Source organism: Gossypium hirsutum, chromosome A09 (assembly GCF_007990345.1).
Source record: "Gossypium hirsutum isolate 1008001.06 chromosome A09, Gossypium_hirsutum_v2.1, whole genome shotgun sequence".
NCBI lineage: Eukaryota > Viridiplantae > Streptophyta > Magnoliopsida > Malvales > Malvaceae > Gossypium > Gossypium hirsutum.
In genome coordinates this window covers 69,635,513-69,658,283 of record NC_053432.1, presented here as the reverse complement: position 1 = coordinate 69,658,283, position 22,771 = coordinate 69,635,513, and the positions used below count along the sequence as shown (strand labels likewise).

Below are 22,771 nucleotides of genomic sequence, written 5' to 3'. Positions count from 1 at the left end.
AAAGAAAGGTAGTCCCCAACCAAACCAACATATAGTTACCACCAGTCTAGATTTATCCACTGCCCACTTCCTTAGTATCTTCTCCATTCTCTAATCCCGCTGAAGCACTTTTATACCAGTGAATCTTGGTAACATGTCATGTTTATTAAACACCATGCCACATCGGAACAACAAATCATGTAACATTTTATAATTGAAAATACTGCAATGTTTCTTCCCATGTTGCTTTATGATTATCCAAATTAGTTTTACCTTGTTTTGCATCAAAGTATCATTTAAATTCATTTTGGAATACATGAAAATTAATTATTTCAAGGTTTAACAATAATTTATACAAGACTATGCTTGATTGAGAAAAAGAATTGCACTCATGGCAAAGCTTGTCTTTGGAGGAAACAGTATTGATCTCATCAATGGTGTCTGCTATATTGCAATATATGTAAGCAATTACTTGAGATTTCAAAACATAACAGCTGGAACATATGTCAAATGTTTCAGCGGAATGAATTGAGGTGGGAATAGTGGGAATTATGAAGCAGAATGAGTTTCAAACCCTTGATATCTCCTCCCTTGGATGGCTTCTTTAGGGGACAACGGTTGTACTTGTCCCTCAAAACTACATCATCCATCACTGACCAGGTGTGTCCTCTAGGAGAGCTGTCTGCCCACATGAACCGCTCTGAGAAGGGGTTCACCACACTCTCCCGGAATTCTTGCACTGTCTCACACATCAAACCCTGCAGTATAGCAGCCTATAATGAAAAATGGAACAAGAGAAAGAATGTGGACCATAATAATACGTCATACCTCTGCCATGGCCTTGATCTTTAGAGTGACATCATTACTCAGCACCACCAACTGTCCATCATCACTCTTCATCTTCCTCCACAGTAGGGCATAATCAAGGATATGATCTTCGGCTGTGGGTGTAGCAATTTTCATCAGACTTCCCCCAGCTGAAAATGGTCCAAACGAATTCCCCATACTGCCTTCACTAAAGTGAGAGTGGGGAGTGGCGGGTGGTGTTGGTGCGATTGGCCCTCCTTCCTCCATAGTGCTTTGGACATGGATCCACCATTTCGTTTTCACCATGCACTCTTCAATCCATTCCAAGACGGATGAGGCTTCTGTTGTTCTTCTGAATAGACTACCACGTCGCTTCAAATAATCTAATTCCCTTATGACTTTTAAAAGCAAAAAAGAATATATATGACAATTAGTATGGAGATTACGAATCACCATCACAAGGTGGAAGAGATTAACCATGATGCTCATAATTAAGTTACCCATTCTTGGAATGATCAGTCGAGTCCCTTTGAGACCTTGTAAGAGCTTTAAAGTCTTCCTTGATTCCTTATCCAGCAAAGAAGTGGTGTCTGCTATCAGGGACCAAGTCCTCCTTGGCTCTCCAGCAGATTTGTTCTGCAAATGAATTTCATATATTACATATATAAATGTCCTTGGCAAATAAATAGTGATGAATTCTTCAAATAAAAAGTAAAACGTTGTCTCAGGACTCACCAAAGATGGACAAGCAATCCTCTTCTCTATTTTCTTGGAATTGGAAGCAGTAGACTTGCCAGCAGAGTCCACCATCAAAGATTGGAATGGCGCCCTTTCTGCTATTCCCTTTATCATTATATCTTGTTGATTTCGAGAGGCCTTCCTTGTGGATTTCTGCTCTTTTATAAGTTTGGGCGTCTGGCTTTCTGTGTCTGAGGCAATCATCATGTCCTCTTCCAGCTTGCCCTTTCTTTTCAAGGCTTTCATCGAAAGAGTATTTGGGGTGAAATTCTCCTTGTCGGGGGTAAAAATTTCTTTTTCATCTGAGCTAACAAAAAGAGATTTGGGGTTGGGTTTATTTTCAGCACCAGCTTTTCCAGCGCTCCTCCCAGTTTGAATCTGAAGAACAGAAGCAGGTTTACCTCTTCTGGACCAAATACTTTGCAAGTTGGGTTTCGTTTCTAACCTCAGGGGAGAGCTGTCTAAATTTTCATATTCAGACGACAGCAGTGCAGGAGCAGTAGGCAAAGGTGAGTTGACTACTTCCTTCAAGAGAGAAGCAGAACAAAAACTTTTATTTTCGCTCTCATAGTCTTCAGGTTCCTCAAACTTTCCATTCAGGTTCCTTTCCTCCGTTGGTTTCAAAGCAGAAAGCGGCTTGGGAATCTGGCTTTCTTCATCACAGTCCATTACATTAATCAACAATATATCCTCCTCATCCAAAGTTGGTTCTATCAGGTGAAGTTGGCTTTCTTGTATCGATCTTCTGTTTTCAACTTCTTTTACAACTGAAGGATGCATGTTCTCAGTGTCTGAGTATCTCTCTGAATTCTCTCCTTCAGAGACAGAGATTGCTTTTGCGACAGCCTCTGGAAAGATTGTCTTGCTATTTTCTCCCAACTTCTGATATTGGGACTCAACATCCAAACTCAATTCCCCTGCAAGCTCAGAAATTTCCCCCCTCGTCTTCTCAACATCATCATCATCGTCATCGTCATCATCGTCATCGTAGATCGAAGAATTCATATTTTCAGGCATCGGGGGTGCTGATGGAATCTCTTTCTTCACAAGCACTCCTGAACTTCCATCACCAAATAAAAAAGCTAAACCCTCCAAAATGCAATCCATTGAGAGAAGCTCTTCCTCTTCACCTGGCACTGAACTCTGAGCTTGTAAAAGCCCAACATTGATCAGAAAAGACAAGTTTAAAAAGCTAAAACCATTTACTTCTTTAGAAGCAATATACCCTCACCTGAGATGTTTCTTCTTCTTTGTTTTCCACCGGCAATGAATCTTTCTCCTCACCACCTTCACTTTTGGGTGATAACGTATTCACCGCCTATATAGTTTAATTCAAAAAAAAAAGAAAAGAATCAGAAGAAACAGGAAAATGATTTCAATCCTACAGGCTACCACTTGAAACCCAAATTCGTCCAGAATGCTTTCCTTCTCCCTAAATAAATTCATCCTCGACCAATACAAAAAAACCTTGGACATGACTTTCTGTGAAATTTCGATTGTAAAAGATAAATACATACAAGAAAACCAAAGATTAAAAGAAAAAGGTCAAAAGAACAATTTCACCAACCACCTCCTCTTTCTCTTCTTCCATGGGCACATCCATTGCAGATACGTAGGGGTTTTCCATATCATAAGCACGACTCATAGGAATCCAATGCAGTTTATAAACCCTAGTCGAGCCACCAAGTTTTATGGTATCACCTTCATTCAGTTCGACCGCAAGTCCTGGGTCAATCTTCTTCCCTGAAACCCAGGTCCCGTGAACTGCACCCCAGGAAAACAACAACACCGATAAACCAATGAAACTGGAACGAAAACCCAGACAAGAAAGATGAAAAAGAAAGGAGAGGGAACCAATTTAATACCAGAAGAAAGGTCGAGGACAGAGAGTTTGAGGGAAGTGGGTCTGGAGTGAATTTGGAGGTGAAATCTGCTAATACTTGGATGAGTTAGCATGATGTTGCAATCTGGGTGTCTTCCCACTATCAAAACTTCCTCGGGGGTTTCTGATTCTTCACCATCTTCCATATATCGTGATTTGTTGATGACAAAAATGTTCTTAAGAATTGCTCCATTCTTTACCACTGTAAACACCGGAATTTTCATCTCTTTTTCCTCACCCATTGTTGACAGGAAACTTGAAATCTGACTTCTTTTCTTCTAGTACTTTTAATTTTTGGATTTCTGTATAATGATTTCTTGAAAGTTAAATGGTCTCTTCTTTCTTTCTAATGGTTGGGTTGGGATTTTGTTGGAGGGATTTTGATTTTGAATCTTTAAAAAGGTGACCGTTGTAGTAACGGCTATTGGAGCCCACCTCTAGTAGAAAAGGTTTGGGAACCCCACACATGAGAACCCGTAAATTACACTGCAAATTATTTTTGGTTAATTTAGTTACTTTAATTAAAATAATTATTTGAATTAATTATAGAGAGATTATTAACTTTAATCAAAAGTAAAAAAAGTGTCACATTAACAATCCATTAGTAAATTAATAAAATTTTTAATGGTAATATCCAATTTGAACAATTATCTTAACTAAAGTGATTAAATTGACAAAAATTATAAAGTGTCCAGAATGAGAATGCTATTTTAAAGTGATCTGGTGTGTAGTTTACCCTTTTTTATCACTCAACTATCAATTTATTTAATTTGATCACTTACCTATTTAATTTTTTGTTGTCACTCAACTATCTTTTTTTTTTTTTGTAAATTTGGCCACCCAGCTTATCAAGATTTTTATTTTTATCAATTTCTGTTAAATACAATTAAATCTGGGTGAATTAGCATATCAAATCTTCAAGTTAAGAACATGGTGGAGAATAAGTAATGGAGTCAAAATATAACACTTAAAACGATTTTGGCAATCTCAAGTCAAAAGATATTTACACAATTTCCAACAAACTTGTTTTTCTAATAAGGTGAACTTTAAGCATCACTATGTCTATAGCTTGTGAGAAATACTACTTGAGCTAGTCAAGGAGTATAACATCGGCTAGTTTATCAACATTAGCAATGTTCTATCTTGTTAATACTATGCTCAACGATAATTTAGGTATCTTTGCATTTGCATACAATAAGAATCTCACATCATAAACTTCTCAAGATTTTCTTTCCACAATGATTTATGTACAAAAATTTTATCATATCATTTAAGAAATTTTAAAATCAAGCTAATAAATTAACATAAGCATAATAAATAAAGAATGTCGCAATATATAAATAGTCAATTACATGAAATTATTCCTATTACATCATATGCTCTAGAGCATATTACTAACATTTGTTATGTCATTTTGCTGCATTTTGGTTGTTAGTTAAAATAAAGATGTCTGAATAGTTTGATTGTAGATTTTTTTAGGTTGTGATTTTGGTCGAAGGAGAGATGATGATTGAGTTAAGAATGAAGAGTTGTTGAGTTGATTGGATTAGATGTGAGGCATGAGGTTGATACTAGCTTTCCTAGAGTTTAGGGCTTGAGAAGTTGATATTGTTTGGATTATCGAGTTAGGGAGTAATGGTATAAAAATTGAGTGATCAAAGTGTAAACTTATTAATGGCTTAATGACCAACTTGTAACTTTTTGAAATTAAGAGACTAAATTGTTAATTTACTTATCCCAAATCCGACGTTGGTTACAAAATTAACGAGCCGGTGATCAACTTTCAAATAGTTTGATGATAAAATTATAATTTTTAGGAATTGATAACCTTTAGATGGAATTTATCCCTTTTAGTACTTTATGAATAGTTTATCAATCAAATTGGACTAAACTTCTCTGTTCGCCTTCTTCAAGTTCTGGAACTTTCTTCTAACTGAGATTAATACCGCAAAAAATGCCATCCATGGCCATGGCTAAGGTAAGAATATGTCTTTGCCTTTTTTCATCTAAACATTCATCATCCCTGTCTTTCTTCATTAGAAAAGCCTATTTCTTCTCACTTCGAACGTTTCTCAACAACTCAAACCCCACTACTTCCTCTTCATTTTATCTACCCACTGCAACCCATAGTAGATTTACAATACTCTCATCCCCCTTCTCTTCCTCTCCCCGCACCCCAAACCCTACCAAAATTAACACCAAGGTCAACTTTTCTCCCCCTAACTCAGACTCTGAAGATGAACAAGAACAAAAAAACAATTCCAAACAAGAATTTGACAAATCCAAATTCCGTCCTCCTTACGACCCCTTTAACAAGAAACCGGTTATCGAAGAAGTGGAAGACCCCAAAAACCTGCAACAAGTGTTCCACAATATGAGAGGAGACAGCCTAATCAACAATGCTGTTAAGATGTTCGATGCATTGTCAAAAGACGGACTGACCCATGAAGCATTGGAACTTTTTTCAGAGTTTAAAGATAGGGGCCAGATGCCGGACGTTGTTGCTCATACAGCGGTTATTGAAGCTTATGCCAACGCGGGACAGAGTAAAGAAGCTCACAAAAGTTATATGCGGATGTTGGCATCTGGGGTTGCACCCAATGCTTACACTTATACTGTTCTCATCAAAGCTCTTGCCGCTGCTGATGCTAAACATCTTGTGGATGCAAAAAGGTATTTGATGGAGATGATAGGGAAAGGGATGAGGCCTAATGCACTTACTTACACGGCGGTTTTTGAGGCGTTTGCGAGGGTGGAGAAAATGGAGGAGGCCAAGGAGTTTTTGGGGCAGATGAAGGAGAAGGGATTTGCGGCTGATGAGAAGGATGTGAGAGCGGTTCTTAGTAATAAGAGAGGGCCAGTATTTCGAAGCATTATGAGTGTGCTGTTTGATAAATGATTAGACAGGTTTTCTTGGTCGGTCTTAGGCTCTTGAATTTGCTGCTTGTTTTCCTTTTCCCCATAATGCATGCTCAGCCAAATCTTAGATTGATCCCTTTGCAATCGTATTTTATGGTGGCATAATGAAAACTGATTCCATCTGTTGAAATCAAGCAGAGACCAACAGGTAAGCTGTCTCTATCGGGGATCCTAACCCAATGGATTCCCTTATTTACCTAATCCGTTGCTATTTGGGACTAACAATTTCAGCCGAGCAATCAAATAAAAGACAAACCAACACAACATATTCCCATTGTATCGAAATCTCTTAACAATGTTGACCCCTGCTACAATACTAGTAGATCGCAAGTCACATTAACAGATTCCTCTGCTTGTGCAAAACCAAGATAATGGTTTTTCAAACAACTATTGAGTTGAAAATTAGAGAAATACAAGTATGCTTAATCAACAAATAGTCTACAATTGGAAGACCGGTTTTGAAAGACTCCGTATTCTTTCGTGTAATTCAGAACCAAGTGCAACCTGGGTGAGGAATGATGTCGTGCCTGGGTAAAACAGTTTAATTTTTTGTTCATATTCCTAGATTTTGCAACTAACTTCAGCAAGATTGAAAATAAGGTCAACTGATTAGCAGTGCTCTTTATTTCCAGTATGTCATGTCAACCCAAAGATACTTCTAGAGTCACAGATATGAAGGACGCATCATTAAATATGCAGTTCTCCAGCTTTTGAAAAATAAGCAAATAGCTCTGAGTCTAGTAGCTTTATCCCGTATCAGCTTCGGTTGGGAATCCTAGCTGCCATTTAAAAATAAAATAAGCAGATAGACTTTCAACAAAGGAGGCCAATTATCAAAGCTAACAACTGATACTTCAACCTTCTACAACAGTAAAAAATGTGATAAAAGTTAAGCAAAACCTCAGGGGAATTCAACGGACAGAAACGTACCATTTTGAACTGTGTTCACTGCTGAAGTCTGAGATGAGCTCTTTCAATTCATCAACAATAGCTTTGTAGCAGAAAAAATATTGGTCCTGTAAAAAGGTAAAGTAGATAAAGTCAGTTAAAACTTCATAAGTGGGAAGACAAGGATATGAAGGGAAAAAAATAAAATGTAATCGAGCTATTTTGAAAGCTCCCATCAAAATAAAATGTAAAAATCTTTCTTCTAGCGTCGCTTATGAAAAAGAGAACTAAACAAGAAGTCTTAGAATTTATCTTTCTATAATACTAAAATCTATTCAAGATTGGATCAAAGAGCTATCCTAGCCCCGATTTTTCACCTTGTGAGCTAAAAATGATGAACAATAATACATCCAGTAATCGAACAATAATGTAGCTATTTTCTTATGTTTATTTTTTTTTTCCTTTTCAGGTAAAATGTTGCTGAGGTTTGAACCCAGCCTAAGCTGGCATCCAGCTTCTTAAGAAAGGTGGTGAACCATTTGAGTTAAGCTCCACATTCTCAGTGGCTAGCATCTTTACTCGCCAAAGATGTATTCATGAAATACTGTAGGAAAGAAATATAACAGTAAACGTTGCAGAACTTACTATAACTCTCAGAAGAATACTTTTGATGCAATTAAACTTTAAAAGAAAAGATATCTTCAAATAATTGCATAAAATGTTCCAAACCAATAATTCTATTGCTATGTGTGTAATCAGATTCTTATTACTCTCTTTTGGTCTTATTGCAGCAAGTTCCTAATAAAATTTCTGCCATACTCAGCATTAATGCTGATCATGATTTCGGTATAGCCCCTGATACAACTTGGAAAATCCTAATAGCTTAACAAACAGATGCCTCAACTTAAAACTGAAATTCAAGACACGGAAGGAAGTAATACCATGGTTTGAACCATTCCGATGCGCTGGGACCTGAACATAGATATCGTATTAGCAAGGTCTAATGCAGACATGTCCCCAATGAGGATTCTCTGGACGGTGTTATGAATAGCACAGTATGTTCCAGTCCTCCCAATACCTGCACTGAGCCAGAGAGACATTGTCTCAGGAAAAAAAATAACACAGCCAGAAAGAAATTGTCCCAGGCAAAATATGACAGACTCCGAACCCTTGAACCATATTTTAAAAAAATAAAGCTCAGTTGAACCTGCAATGCACCAGTATTGGGCCAATATTTACTGGTACTTGTAATACTCTTTTCAAGATTTCACGAACAGCAAGAGTGTCAGTGGGAACTCCATGGTCAGGCCACTCAGGATATTGAATGTGCAAAACTGATAATGGTGGGTCCTCTGACTGCAAAATCGTAATCATAATTATACCCAAATGAATCAGGAAAATAGTTCTTTAGATGACAACAAAGAAGTAATTACTTTTCAGTTCCTTCCTAAGGATAATTTTTTGTCTTAAACACGCAATACAACCATTTTCTGAACTACTTAAAAAATGGATGTCCAAACCACAATCAGTCTACTGAAAATTTGCAGTTCGCAACAATATATACAGGTACTACACACCAACCTTTTACTTTTTCCCACCAGAGGAGCTGAGGCTACAAAATCTTCTCAATCAATCTTTATCCAGAACTGATAGAAAAGGATGGCCAAATAACCAACAAACTACTGAAAGTTTACAGTTCCCAACAATTGTACAGGTACTAATTGTAAGATCATCAATAGCACACTAGAATTGGATTGGTTCAACACTCATCAAGTTCACTTCAATTAACTCCGAAAAGGGCAATTTTCTTGTCTCATGCCTAGTGGTATATTAAAGCATTAAGAAAATAAAAATATAACAGATGTCACCGTAATGTATCTGTGCTACTTCAACCACGGAGCATTGCTTCCTAGATGACTGAGCCTGGTGACTTCTAAGCCAGAGTTAAGAAATTTGGGCAAGAGGACTTCAATGGAGAGATAAAAAGTAACCTGCTGACTTATGTCAACCAAATTCTAGCCATCATCTTCTCTCAATTCTATGCACTGTACAACTTGCAATTATTGTATTCATCAATTCTTAGCATCACGGTTTATGCCAACTCAGGTACATGCGCCTAGATCTAATCTGCAGCGAATCTTAAATAAATACTTCGTAGGGAAAAGGAAATTAGTTGACATTACTGATGGCTGATTTAGTAATTAAGTAACCAGGTGGCTTCTTTGCTAGAGTTTAGAGTAAGAAAATGGGGGAAGAGGGGCTCAATAGAGAAACTATTATGTTGTCAACCAATTTCTAGCCATCATCTTATCTCGATTCTATGCAACATAGAACTTGAAATTATTGTATTTATTAATTCTTAGCAGCCACAGTTTATTCCAACTCAGATAAACGTGTCTAGAATCTGATCCGCATTAAAACTTAAACAAACACTTCGTAGGAAATTGGAAATTTGTTCACCTTAGGTGAATGAATAAATTTGGTGGGGATTTTAAGTAAGGAAAGAGTGCTCTATTACCATTAGCCTTAGTTTTCATGTCATGCATACCAATAACAGGAACCAGTTGACCACTTATTTTGGAGTAGATACTCAAAACATTATACTCTAACTTGACAAAGAAAACAACCTTAGATATTACATCAATATTGCAATACCCTCCAGAAAAGTAAATTAAAATTTATCTCGCTTACAAGTCATTCCAGAATCTCTTGCAAGGTTACTACAGAAAAGGTTACTAATATGCATATGGGCTTAATCTCCAAATAATTTTGGAGATTAACACCTCTAAAGGAAAGTGATACCAATCAAACTAACTCCTAAAGGAGACCAATATGCATATTACAATCTACATGAAATTAACTTCAATATATAATATACATATGTTGTTTTAGATGGAGAGACTATCATTATATTGTGAGAAATAATCTCCAGCCTTTCTGCCCAGTGCATTATACAGGAGCTTTACTTCTATTATTACGTTATTTTATTATTTGCCTTTATTAATTATTAGATATATGGATAGATTATTAGGATTATTTGTTATTTTGAGGGTTTAAATCTAGGTGAGGATAAACTTGTAACCTAGTATAAATAAGCTGTAAAATAGCCTTACTATTTTATTCAAATTAATAGACTTCAGAAACTAGAAGCATATATAGCCCTATCTTTTTTTCAGCCTTATTTCTTTTGACTGCTGCTGCTTTCTCCCTACACCATACTAATTTTAGCATTAAAGCCTGATTAGATCCGAGGGTTCATGATAGGGTTTGCATTTAAGCCATGTTTGGATGTGTTACAGCTTGAGGAAGAGGAAATCAGGTCAAGGAACACAATTTGCTGCGCTATGAGTCAGCCTACTATTAGAATTGTTGTCTGCGACTTATGCTAGGATACAATAAGAACAAATGGGAACCCAGCTGGAGATTTTGGAAGGTCCCCACAATCAATTTAACCTGCTAAAAGGTAGTATTGCTGATCAATTTGAATGATGAGGAAAACCCATTTTGTGATATTGGAATTTGGACCCGCAAACCCTATGATACGAGGTGGATTGGAGGAGTGGTTAGTGCATGACCTTAAGTTAAACAAGGGCAGAATTACTATAGATGTTGCTGATTTTCTTCACAAGATGAATGTAAAAGAGCAAGAGAATGATATGCTAGAACCCATTTATGACAGGTATCCTGAAGGAAGTGAAGAAATTGAAGCATTTCAAGTTGAGGGAAAATCTCCTATTGTCCATAGGGTTCCTGCCACAATTTTAGAAGAAGGGCAAGATTGGCGGTAGGCTGATTATATTTTGGATACCTCAAGGGACACAATGTCGGGTTATGACTCTGTAGTAAAAAGAATTGATTCATTTTCTATCAAAATAAACTCAATGCTAAACTCAAGAAAAGCAGGAAAACTTGAAAGAAAACAACAATGTGAAGGTGATGCAGTCTTTCAACCAAAAACTATTTAAATTCAACGTGAAAGCTAAGTCTTTGAAAGCTGCAACCGGAAATCAAGTTATAGTGGTTTCAGGAGAAACAAGTTCTGCTAGAATATCCTTAAACAATGTAGAGAAACTTGGCAAAACAATGTTTTATAAAATTCATCTGAAGTCAAAGCGCTTTGCTCAAACTCATTTCCTTTTTTGCACTACTGGCTTGACGCATAGATAGTTTGGAGGACCCAGCTTTAAATGGTGTAAGCCAGTTGCTAGGAGATAAAATTCATGAAAGAGTTTTAGACCGAAATTTAAGTGGTGTGAGTCAGTTGCTAGTGGATGTAATTCATGAAAGAGCATGAATGAAGATTGTTTACTAATATTTTGTGTCACATTCTCCCTTGGTGTTTGGCCAAAAATTATTTGTCTGAACCTCATGGTTTAGTTTGTTTACGCTATAGGACAATATTTATGAGGTCACTATATTGAGGACCAGAACAAGATCTTGTTGCAGAATTAAACTAAATAAATATACACTATTCAAACAAACAAGAGTAGAATAATCTCAAGTACGGTTCCATTGTAGAAACTGCGGCATATGATGCTTTCTTGGAAGTTGTAACAAAAGGTCAGGACTTTCAACACAGAAATCATACCTCCTTATAATTTACTTCCAAGTTGCGTATCAATAATGAGGTTTCTGTTTCTTGTATCCATTTAGTATCAATACAGATATTGCCAAATTGTCTAGGACCATTTTCTGCTTGAAAGTAATCTCCACATTTTACCGTCTGCACATAAATTGTAAATAAGAATAGAGCCAAAACAAAAACAAATGAATACTAGAAACATGAAATTGCGCATACTCAACCAAAAAGTGAAGAGGTAAATGATATCATACAAAACTCTATCATCAATGAAATATCAACACCAAAATCAACCAGTTCAGATGATAACTTTAAGTGGCAATTCTTATGGTTTGCTAAAAGGTACAAGTGACAGTTAGGAAACAAAAACAAGCACCGAGACTGAACAAACAAAGTTGCCTAATAATTACTGTCTCTATTTAATTTACACAACCAGATATTATAATCCTCAAAGAAACCAATATGATCATTTTATAGTATATTAATCAATAACATTTTTCTTTAAAAAGAAAAAAAGTATGAGCATACATGTTCTCAATGGTTATCAAAAACACAAGCAAGAGCTCAACTCTAAGATAATGCTGGAAATACAAGAAGTAATCATCTAGATTAAATTTTAGGGGAAAAATAGTTAGTTTTATCATGCACACACAACACCTAGAATCAGTTACTTAGATGAACCAACCAAACTTTGAATGGGGGAACCCTCTGGTTTAATGAAACACGCCTAGCTGGAAACCATGCATGCTCAACCACTTTCAAAGAATAGAAGTGCTTTGCCTCAGCCCCTATATAACTAAGTACCTTATAATTATCAACCAACCGAGTAAGCATCACAATGACAGGGCAATGGCATTGGATAACCATCTCCCAGAAGTCCTCGTAGGTGTGAGGTAATGGACCTTGCGTGGCTATAAACTTAGAAATGTTTTCAGAAGAAGAAGTCTGCATTCAAGAATATCATGATCCAAATAGGTCAATTGGAGGGAAATAGTTTTAAATAGATATAAATTCCTTTCAACTAAAACACGACAAAAGTAGAGATCTACCGTGACAAAGCTGGCATTGATATAACCCTTTGCAGTTGGCCTGTAATCTTTACATGAATTAAGAACTACCCTGTTCGTGTCGACTGAAACCATTAAAAGAAAGTCTTTAGCAAAATCACTTTGATGTATAAAAAAAAAGGAAAAAAATAGAAGGAAAAGCTCTTGATCATTTACTACAAATTAATCGTGCAAACGACTTAGGCAATTTACTTTGGAAAAAAAATAAACTTTTTAAAGTACATGGTATGACATCAGAGTATCGATTCTTGTCCAAATTAGCACCGTTAAAACCCACTGTGCATCTCCTCATCATCTCCGAAGGTGTAATCCTATTTGCCTAAAGATAGTGAAAAAACCAAATTAATAACCCATTTCCGATAAACAATATTGAAATGCAAAAGAAAAGAAAAGGTAAAAAGCACCTGTAAGTGCGAGAACTCGCGGTTGATTTCGTCGGGCATCTGGAGCTTTTGGGAGAACAATTTGAGAGCCTCAGAGCAGTAGTTGAATTGATCGGGAGTGAGTGAGATTTTGGGAGGAGGATCGGCTGAGAAAACAAAGCGGTTGGGGTGAGGAGGATTGGAACCCGAGTAGAAAGAGCGGGGATTAGCGGCGGCAGCCATGGCCGGTTTCCGCTTTGAAGAAACGCAATTCGAAATAAGATTACCCGTTGTAGTCTAAGGAATGAATGCGGTTTGTGGGAATTTGGGAAAAACTTGGATTCAGATTTTGATGATTGACTGGATCTCAATCATCTCATGGTTATAATTAACGCTTTAATCATGTGAATTCTTTTTTCTCCTTTTATCATTTGAGTTACTGAAACTTGATAAATTACGCCCTTCCTCACCCAACCATGAATATATTTCTGTTTTCGTCACCAAACTCTAAAAACTTTTTTATTTAATATCTAATATTATCACCTTTCATGTTTTGGTCTAATAACAAATTAGCTCCTTATTTCATCTTATATTAATCATTCACCTATCCCTGACCACCTTACTTTTTCTATCTATCATTCGGCATTTATTGGGTTTTGAAGTCCGTTATCATAAGTGGATGTATGTCTTATAAAAATTGTATATCCAATCTATCAACTTTTGGCTCTATTATCAATTGAACTTAGGCTTTTAATATATTAAAATAGACTAGTCACACACTCCGTTATTTACTCAGGATTGAGGTAAGTCACACAATAAACATAACGAAATCTAGGTAATCCACGTATATTATCAAATGAATCCATTTATGTTTATCTAATTAATTGTTTATTTTAAACATAAAATTTCAAAAACATTAAATTAACATAAAGTTATAGATAATATATAATTAATTAATTAATTGAAATTTTATTTAAGTCTAATTAAATGAATAGCTTAACTTTTTAATTTTTTTATTATCTGATTAACTATTTATCTTAAACATAAAAAGTTAAAAATATTAACTTAGCAAATAGTTATTGATAATATAGGTAATTTATAACTAAATAAATAAAAACTATTAAAGTCAAATTAAATGGATAAATTAATTATTAATATTTTTATCTATTTATTTATTTTAAACATAAATTTTTAAACAAATAATATTTATATAAATTAAAATAAAAAATAAATTAAAATATTAAATATTTTTTAAGTTAACATAAATAAATTAAAAATGTTGGATTAAGTTTTAAATTAAAATTTTAAAATTTGTTTATCTAATCTATATTAACTTTATATAAAAGGAAACACCTATTGACACGTTTTCTTTTCTTTTCTTTTATTTTTTAACATTTTAAAAAATAGTTAAAATTCAATTTTATCTTCTTAATATGTTTAAAATTGAGATTTAACTGTTACACTTTAATTTCTAACATAATTTAATCTCTATATTGTTATAATTTTATTAATTGATTTAATATTTAATATTATTAATTTTTAGACTAGAATGTTACGTGATTATATACAATTTGAATGCCCTAAGATTCTTAAAAACGAATATGCTTTTCGTTTCTTTTGAGTTTGGTTTGCTTCTTCTTCTTCTTTTACATTGTAAGACAATGATCAAACTTTTGTTAGCATTTATACTATGCTGAAACTTGATATTTAATCTTTATATTTTAATTTTGGACATAATTTGATCATTATATTTTTATAATGTCATTAATTAGCCTAAATACTTAATATTGTTAATTATTTCAATCAAAATGTTAATGTCAATTTGTTTAAGAACACTATTTTTGTAACCTCCCCAACTCGGCTTAGACGTTAGACCTGAATTCAAGAGATTACATTGGTCACCGAAATGACCTAGTAGCGATTGGGGTTCATAAAACGGTCATTTTAAATCATTTTTTTTATTTTAGAAGAACACTTAATTAATTTTCAGAAAACTCATGTGTTGATGAAAACTGATTAAGTTTAACATTTTTCTTATAACGGTAACTATTTTTGAAAACTTAATTAATTTCTATTTTATTAATTCCTTCCCAAAATTTTACTTATACTCTAGTAGTGGAAAAATGATAATAGTTTATATTTTTAATAAAAATCGAAGTTCTTGCTTAATTAATTAATATTCACATTAATATCCTAAAATCAATTTAAAAGACATGCATGCTAATTAAAAACCAAAACTTAAGTGCCATGCCACAGTTCAAAAATAACATACAATCTTTGAATAATTAAATTGTCAAATAATAAATTAAAAATATTTATAGAGAAAAACAGATTCAAGCTGAGCCCTCCGTATGCCAAGTCAGTGCCCTAACCTGGTGGGTTATCTGTGAATATAGAATTAAAATAAAAGTGAGCTATGAAGCTCAGTGTGAGTTCTATTACAAGAAAATCAGTGCAAACAGTAGACAAAATATACAGAATATCAACTTAAAGGATAAACACAAATTGAATAGCAACTTGGAATTTCGGTGTTTCAGATTAACTCATTATCATAATTTCTCAGTATTCACAATCATGCAAATGCTTATAAATACAGAGCAATTTCAATTTATCAAAAAAGGGTCTTACCCCACCGCTACACACCACAGTAGGAGTTCCCCAAAACTCTTCTACATTTATACCATGTTGTGGATAAAACCACTCATCGTTGTGGACGAACCACTCATTCTGGATAAACCACTAGTAATAAAAAAGGGTGAACCATCGGTTTTTTTGTTAAAAAGTTTTTGCAGACAAGCTGCCAAAAGGTTATGGATGCACAACATGTTTGTATATTGAACCTACTAATGCAGTATGGTTAAAACACTCAAACGGTGTGGATAAACCACTCAATAGTGCAAATAAACTGTACAACTTCCCTCTGATGAACTCAGTAAAAGCCTCATATACGAGGTTACGTGTTGATGCCTAATGGTGTCGAGCTTTAGCATTTGTTGCGGACTCGAGGATACATGTATATTAAGCCCTGGCCAGGCTATATGTTGTGTATGTTTAACCCAAATAGGTAACTAGGCACTATTATTTTATGACTATCTGGAACGAGCAATTGATACTTGTTGTGTAGGTTTAACTCGAACGAGTAATCAGACACTATTGTTCATGATTAGCTCGAATAAGCAATTGATATTTATCGTGTAGGTTTAACCTAAACGAGTAACCAACACTATTATTTTCACTTGTATACTACGTTCTTTTACGATATTTCATCGAGTAGAAATAAAAATGGACATGTGAATATATGAAATTGATGTTGGCAAAAGATACAAATGAAATGTGGAAACAATGATATTGATGCTGGAAAAAGATAGTCGTGAAATAGATACAATATGTATATTTGGGTTGAGCTTGATATATTGCTTATTGAGATTGAAAATATGATTTTTGATCCAAAGTCTTACCTATTTGATGTTGTTTTGCCATGTTTTGATAGGGAATTTGTGTTACATAATAGATTATATATTTGTTAAGTAATAAAGGTAATTATATTGTTATATTGTATGAGCTTACTAAGAATTTTATAATACTTACCCATGTTACTACTTTTCTGTAGATTTTGGATATTCAGAACGTGTCGATCGGATCAGCGAGACGCATACACTTATCATCTCTCGATTTCAGTAGACTTTTGAATGTTTCGAGCTTGATTATATATGGCATGTACATAGGATGGTCAAATAGTGATAATGAAATAAATGTGTTGTATTTTGGCATTGTTGAACTTTAGATATATGAGTATATGCATTTGGTAACTTGATAAAATAATGAATGGTTATTTGTCTATACAAATGGTAAAGCCTTGAGGTTGAGATGCATACAATCTTGCTTATGACAAGATAAGAATATGAATTATGGTATGACTTGTGTTGGATTATGCTTATTGATTGGATGGTGTCAAATGTGATATATTGGTTGTATATTTAATTGAGTATTGGCATCTATGTTTTGGCTTGGAATATACATGTTTTTGGATGGGTTAAATTGGTTATGGAATGCCTTAAAGGTTATTTTGGAAGGGTTAGTTGAACTTGTGCAAGTTGATGAATATGCTTTGGTATAGTTGTTCTTGCATATATGTATATATATGGTAGCTAGTAAAAAGGATATATGGATTGTGGCTACGTTTGTTATTTAATATGCTAATGTGAATGTCAAAGCTTTGTTGATGATTTGAATATTAACTAGTATGTGGTATGAAATGGTTATAGGTTAAAGTATGACTTATAATAAATTGTATCTAATGCTTGTGATGGTACCTATGAAGGTATATTGGTTAGAAGTAGGAAATTAACATGTTTAAGTATGCTTTTGGTGCATTTTGTGTAGGTCTAATGAATGGTTAAAGGCTTGTTTATGGCACAAGTAAATAATCAATTGTGTAACTTGATTTTAAAAATATTTTAGCACATATGGGCTAACACACGACCATATGTCACACACAGGCTACTGACACGGTTGTGTGCTCTTTATGATCAGGATGGTTTTAATCAAACACGATTATAGTCTCTTACACGGTTTGACTACATGGCCGTATGAATGATTGAAAGATTTTACATTTAGGTCTACAAGACCTCAGTTTGTTACACGGCCTGGCCACACGGCCGTATGACTTCTATTTGCAGATTTTTCCTTACTTTTTGCTATGTTTTCAATTAAGTCCTAATTTGTTCTAGGGTTAGTTTAAGAGCTTTCGTAAGCTTGACTAGAACTTGTATTAGTTTGTAAATCGTATTTTGTATGGATTATGAAATGATTATTTTGATTTTAAATCTGAATAGTGTATATTTGGTTGTGAATCATGCTAAACTTGACTTATGAATTATTTTGTTGATTTATTGAATATAAAGCTAGAAAAGTTTGTGAATTGTTCTGTTAACGGTTGTAGTATTCTGTAGCTTGAGTCTAGTGACCGAATCAAGTAAGGGACGTTACAGTACAATTTTCTCTTCTTCTTTTTTTTTTCAAAAAACTTAACTTCTCATCTATCAACTGTCACTCACGGTCAAAACCGTTGCCTTTATTTCCGTCGATGATAACACAATGCCAAGCCGCCAACTAAACCAACATCTTATCTGGCCACTGGTATTGAACACATGAGATAAGTCATTTTTTTCTCTTGTTCCCCTTGTTTTATTTATTTATTTTTTGATATTTTCCCTTTCTCATTTTTGCCGTTCACACTTCGAGCTTGCTTCTTAGTTTTTTATTTGGTTGCTGGATTTTTATCATGTTAGGTTTCTAGTATGGGTCGTTGATGGTGATCTTAGACGATGAGGTGGTGAAGTGGTTAGTAGTGAAGATGAGTGAGGATAGTGGGATTTAGGTAGGTGAGTGATGTAGGTAGTGTTGAAATGAGGGCATGATAAGAGTAAACATTGCAAGTCTTGAAGTATGAGGTGTTGTATTCACACTTTTCTGGTTTACTTGAAATTTAAGGTGCTGTAATCAAGCGAATAGGATTTACAATATTTATAGTGTAAAATGATGTATTGAATACAATATAAAAAAATATACTCGATTTATTGATTAATCACGGAAAAATAGATATTTGCAAGTAAAATAAGGAATCTTACCAGAAAAGCTTCATATATAATATTGAAACGTAAATGACATTTTATATTAATTTTGAAACTAAATCCTAGAAATTACATTCTCATTGATAATAAAAAAATACTTGTAACTTTCATTTTCTATTACAAACAATGAAAACAAATTTAATGGATAATGAATAATTATAGAAATTAAATATAAAAAAATGCACCACTTTATTCTTTTGCATTTTGTTATATAATTGGATTCCCTTGCACGAGTTAATTATTTTTAAAAATAAATAAAAAAGTGATGTAAATTTAATATTAAGATAAGAATTAGTATATAAATAAAATATATGTTTAATTATGAAACTCGAAAATATAATAAATAAAAATGTCAATTGTTAAAATAAATTTAAAAAATTTAGATTTGAAATATTACATTAAAAAAGATTATAATAAATAGATATATAAAATTTGAGTTGAGTGATTCAACTGTGAATTTAATATTTTCAATTTCGAACTAACCTTTAAAAATAAAAAATAAAAAATTTCTAAACAGTAAAGCGAATCAATTGGAGAAATAAAATAAAATCAAAGGCGAAAAACTTTTTTTAGAAATTTGGGCTATATACCAAACTAAGTTTAATGTGTTTTACCCTTCCTCTAATTAAGAAGGGAAAGATAAAGCGTTTAGAAAATGTAGGTGAAGGAGCATTCCCAAATTCCCCGTCTCTAACTCACACAAACACACTCTCTCCTCATTTACAGTTAAAAGCCCCAAAACAATTGATATATGGTTGCAGCGGCGGCAGACACAGCAGCAGTCATAATGAATAATCAAAAGGCTTAAGAAGAGAGGAGTGAGTGAGGACTGAAAGTAAAGGACTCTCTCTGCGACTCTGCCTCGGTCGCTTTCTCTTTTCTCACACCCTGAATCAACCTTTTCCATTTTATTTCTCTCTCTACCTAGCCGCCATCACCCAAGTCCCTTCCTTTTCCATTTTTCCCTTTCTTTCCCTCCTGCTCTAAAACTTACATCACTACTATATATACATGTCTCATTTATTTTTTATAGCTACAACTAAGCAACAAACCCCCCCTTACTCCTAACCATAACTCTTCCCTTTCTTTCCCTTTTTACTCTTAAAACGTTGCACCCCTAACATCTCTCACAACCCCTTCCTCTTCTTTTTCTATTTAATGCTTCCTATCCTTTTCTTCTCTTATTTCCCTTTTGAGATTTCTACAGGAAAGACCCAACCCAAATTGAAGTTTGTTCTTCTCAGCTTTTTATTTGATTTATTGCCTTTTTTTTTTAAGTTCTTGATCATAAAGTTGTGGGAAAAAAAAACGTAAGACGCATTGAAAAATAGGGACTTGGGGGTATATACAAGGCCATATCTGTCCTTGTCTCACAACTTGATCGAAAAATAGAAACTTGGGCTGGTTATGAATTTTCCTGTTTGATTATATTACTCCCTTGCATATTTCATGCCATCTTAGAAATCTTTTGTAACCATTTTCTTTTTGGTGATACTCATGGCAAATGGCACAGATTTCTCTTCCCACAAATTCCCCTCTGCTTCCGAGGTCAGCCCTTGGAAAGGGATATAAATATTGATCTTACATTTATTGATTTCTTACACCATACTGACATAAGGTTTTTTTTTATGTTGTAGGTTGTTGAAGAGGTTAAAGAGCTATGGGGCATGGCGTTGCCTATAACAGCCATGAACTGGCTGGTCTTTGTAAGAGCAGTGGTTTCGGTTCTGTTCTTAGGCAGACTAGGCAGCCTTGAGCTAGCGGGTGGAGCTCTCTCGATTGGGTTCACCAACATCACTGGTTACTCTGTGCTTGTTGGTCTTGCCTCAGGCCTTGAACCTGTGTGTAGCCAAGCCTATGGGAGCAAGAACTGGGAGTTGCTATCACTCTCTCTCCAACGCATGATCATAATCCTTTTTCTTGCAACCATACCAATCAGTCTGTTATGGGTGAATCTTGACAACATTATGGTGTTCATGGGACAAGACAAAGATATCACAGCAATGGCAGCAACTTACTGTATGTATTCTTTGCCGGATCTTTTAACTAACACTTTGTTACAGCCATTGAGGGTTTATTTAAGGTCACAGCGGGTGACAAAGCCTATGATGTGGTGCTCTTTGGTTGCTGTGATGTTCCACTTGCCGCTTAACTATGTGCTGGTGATGATAATGGGGCTGGGAGTACCAGGTGTGGCAATGGCGTCCGTGGTTACAAACATGAACATGGTGGTGCTGATGGTGGGGTACGTATGGGTTAGCGGACGGTGCGAGATGAGATGGACGGCTGGGATTGGGGGAGTGTGTGGTGGGGTGGTCCCACTTTTGAGATTGGCATTGCCTAGTTGTCTTGGGATTTGCTTGGAATGGTGGTGGTATGAGATTGTGACTTTGATGGCTGGTTATCTGTCGAACCCAACACTCGCTGTGGCTGCTACTGGGATCCTGATTCAGACCACCAGCATGATGTATACTGTCCCCATGGCTCTTGCTGGCTGTGTCTCCGCCCGTGTAAGTTCCACTCTCTCTATCCCATTATTCATTCATATTTTAACAACCCAACACCACTAATGGAATGATTTTATGATATATGACAAAAAAAAAGGCCATTAACCTTTTTTTTTAAATGAACAACGGTTTATGTAAAAATGATCATGGGATCCCAATTGGATGTGTTGGTGATTGCATCACCTTTTAAAGGACTTCTTGTGTATGGATCATACTCATACATGTAATGTGATTGGCCAGAATTAGTAAAAGACAAGAAAGAAGTTGTTTACTTTGTCATCGAAGCCCGCATTCAATTCTTGTGTGACGAAACGATATAACCAACAAAAATGAGCCAAATGCCCCTTGTTTTCTTTCTTTATTATTATTATTATTATTATATTTTATCCCTTACGCATCTTATTGGGGAAAAAATGCAGGTAGGGAATGAGCTTGGAGCCGGTAAGCCATATAAAGCCAAGCTAGCAGCCATGGTGGCATTGGGATGTGCCTTTGTGATTGGCATAATCAATGTGGCATGGACCGTGATCCTTAGGGAAAAATGGGCTGGTTTGTTCACCAAGGATGATCTGGTCAAACCTTTGGTTGCAACAGTCCTGCCAATAATCGGGCTATGTGAGCTAGGTAATTGCCCCCAAACAACCGGGTGTGGCATCCTACGTGGCACGGCAAGGCCGGCGGTCGGTGCCCGCATAAACCTCGGCTCATTCTACTTTGTGGGCACCCCAGTGGCAGTGGGCCTAGCCTTTCTCCTAAATGTGGGGTTCTCTGGGCTATGGTTTGGACTGCTGTCTGCACAAGTCGCTTGTGTTGTGTCTATTCTGTATGCAGTGCTCTATGCAACAGATTGGGAAGGTGAGGCATTGAAAGCTAAGAAGCTAACCACCATCGAAATTAGCCCCGCATTCAAGAAAGGATATGAAAGAGATGAAGAAGAAGAAGACGAAGATGAGAGTAAAGGGTTTTTGGACAAGGGAAATGATAAAATAGAAGACATATTGTGAAGAGAAACTGACAAAGGGTGTGGGTTTTGGTAATGGGGATGTTGTTGTCTTAGCTTTTTATGGGATACTGCTTTGTTTTTATTGTCTATTTGCTTTTGTGCAAGGTAGCTGACTCATGTTTGCTTTTGCTTTATTTTATTTTATTTTGTGTGTGTGGGTGTGTTTGCTTTTATTTGGCTTTCGGGGCTGAGTCATATGAGAACCTATTCTTGGGGGGGGGGGGGTTGTAATGGGGTTTGTTTTGTTGGCAGAAGGAATGTCACTCCCCATACAAAATGTTAAATATTCTACTAAGGATGGCCTACGTTTTGCTGCTGCTTTTAGAGTAGCTTTTGTTTTTATTTTATTTTCTTCTCTCTCTCCCTCTATGTATTGGAGAGACTGGGGGAAGCACTAAAACAGTGGT

The 22,771-nt window shown here is 35.2% G+C and overlaps 4 protein-coding genes across 10 annotated transcripts; 2 read left to right on the top strand and 2 right to left on the bottom strand.

Moving 5' to 3' along the window:
• Window positions 1-328: 328 nt before the first annotated feature.
• On the bottom strand, window positions 329-3,773 carry LOC107889365 (FHA domain-containing protein PS1). 4 transcript variants are annotated; one of them, XM_041076554.1, is made up of 7 exons: window positions 3,390-3,773; window positions 3,092-3,288; window positions 2,756-2,842; window positions 1,522-2,667; window positions 1,287-1,422; window positions 808-1,184; window positions 329-752 (listed from the first exon to the last, which is right to left on the bottom strand). In XM_041076554.1, exons 1-7 carry the CDS (start codon window positions 3,646-3,648, stop codon window positions 495-497), a joined length of 2,460 nt encoding a protein of 819 aa, XP_040932488.1. In that variant the 5' UTR covers window positions 3,649-3,773; the 3' UTR covers window positions 329-494. The 4 variants fall into 4 exon arrangements, with proteins under 4 accessions (XP_040932488.1, XP_040932490.1, XP_040932489.1 ...); XM_041076556.1 differs by having other exon boundaries at window positions 329-737; window positions 3,390-3,772; XM_041076555.1 differs by having other exon boundaries at window positions 3,095-3,288; window positions 3,390-3,772.
• Window positions 3,774-5,360: 1,587 nt separating this feature from the next.
• On the top strand, window positions 5,361-6,459 carry LOC107889364 (pentatricopeptide repeat-containing protein At4g38150). Its single transcript, XM_016813759.2, has one exon. The coding sequence runs from the start codon at window positions 5,361-5,363 to the stop codon at window positions 6,303-6,305; it is 945 nt and encodes a 314-aa protein (XP_016669248.1). The 3' UTR covers window positions 6,306-6,459.
• Window positions 6,460-6,569: 110 nt separating this feature from the next.
• Window positions 6,570-13,865, bottom strand: LOC107889363 (protein-tyrosine-phosphatase PTP1). Of its 4 annotated transcripts, none has more exons than XM_041076553.1 (9): window positions 13,264-13,865; window positions 13,082-13,178; window positions 12,842-12,924; window positions 12,597-12,737; window positions 11,802-11,936; window positions 8,421-8,569; window positions 8,155-8,296; window positions 7,256-7,341; window positions 6,570-7,104 (listed from the first exon to the last, which is right to left on the bottom strand). In XM_041076553.1, the coding sequence occupies exons 1-9, from the start codon at window positions 13,462-13,464 to the stop codon at window positions 7,101-7,103; spliced, it is 1,038 nt and encodes a 345-aa protein (XP_040932487.1). In that variant the 5' UTR covers window positions 13,465-13,865; the 3' UTR covers window positions 6,570-7,100. The 4 variants fall into 4 exon arrangements, with proteins under 4 accessions (XP_040932487.1, XP_040932486.1, XP_040932485.1 ...); XM_041076552.1 differs by having other exon boundaries at window positions 6,570-7,100; window positions 13,264-13,719; XM_041076551.1 differs by having other exon boundaries at window positions 13,052-13,178; window positions 13,264-13,712.
• Window positions 13,866-19,471: 5,606 nt separating this feature from the next.
• LOC121206162 (protein DETOXIFICATION 54) lies at window positions 19,472-22,498 on the top strand. The gene is made up of 3 exons (XM_041076549.1): window positions 19,472-20,402; window positions 20,492-21,364; window positions 21,781-22,498. Exons 1-3 carry the CDS (start codon window positions 20,352-20,354, stop codon window positions 22,363-22,365), a joined length of 1,509 nt encoding a protein of 502 aa, XP_040932483.1. The 5' UTR covers window positions 19,472-20,351; the 3' UTR covers window positions 22,366-22,498.
• Window positions 22,499-22,771: the final 273 nt, after the last annotated feature.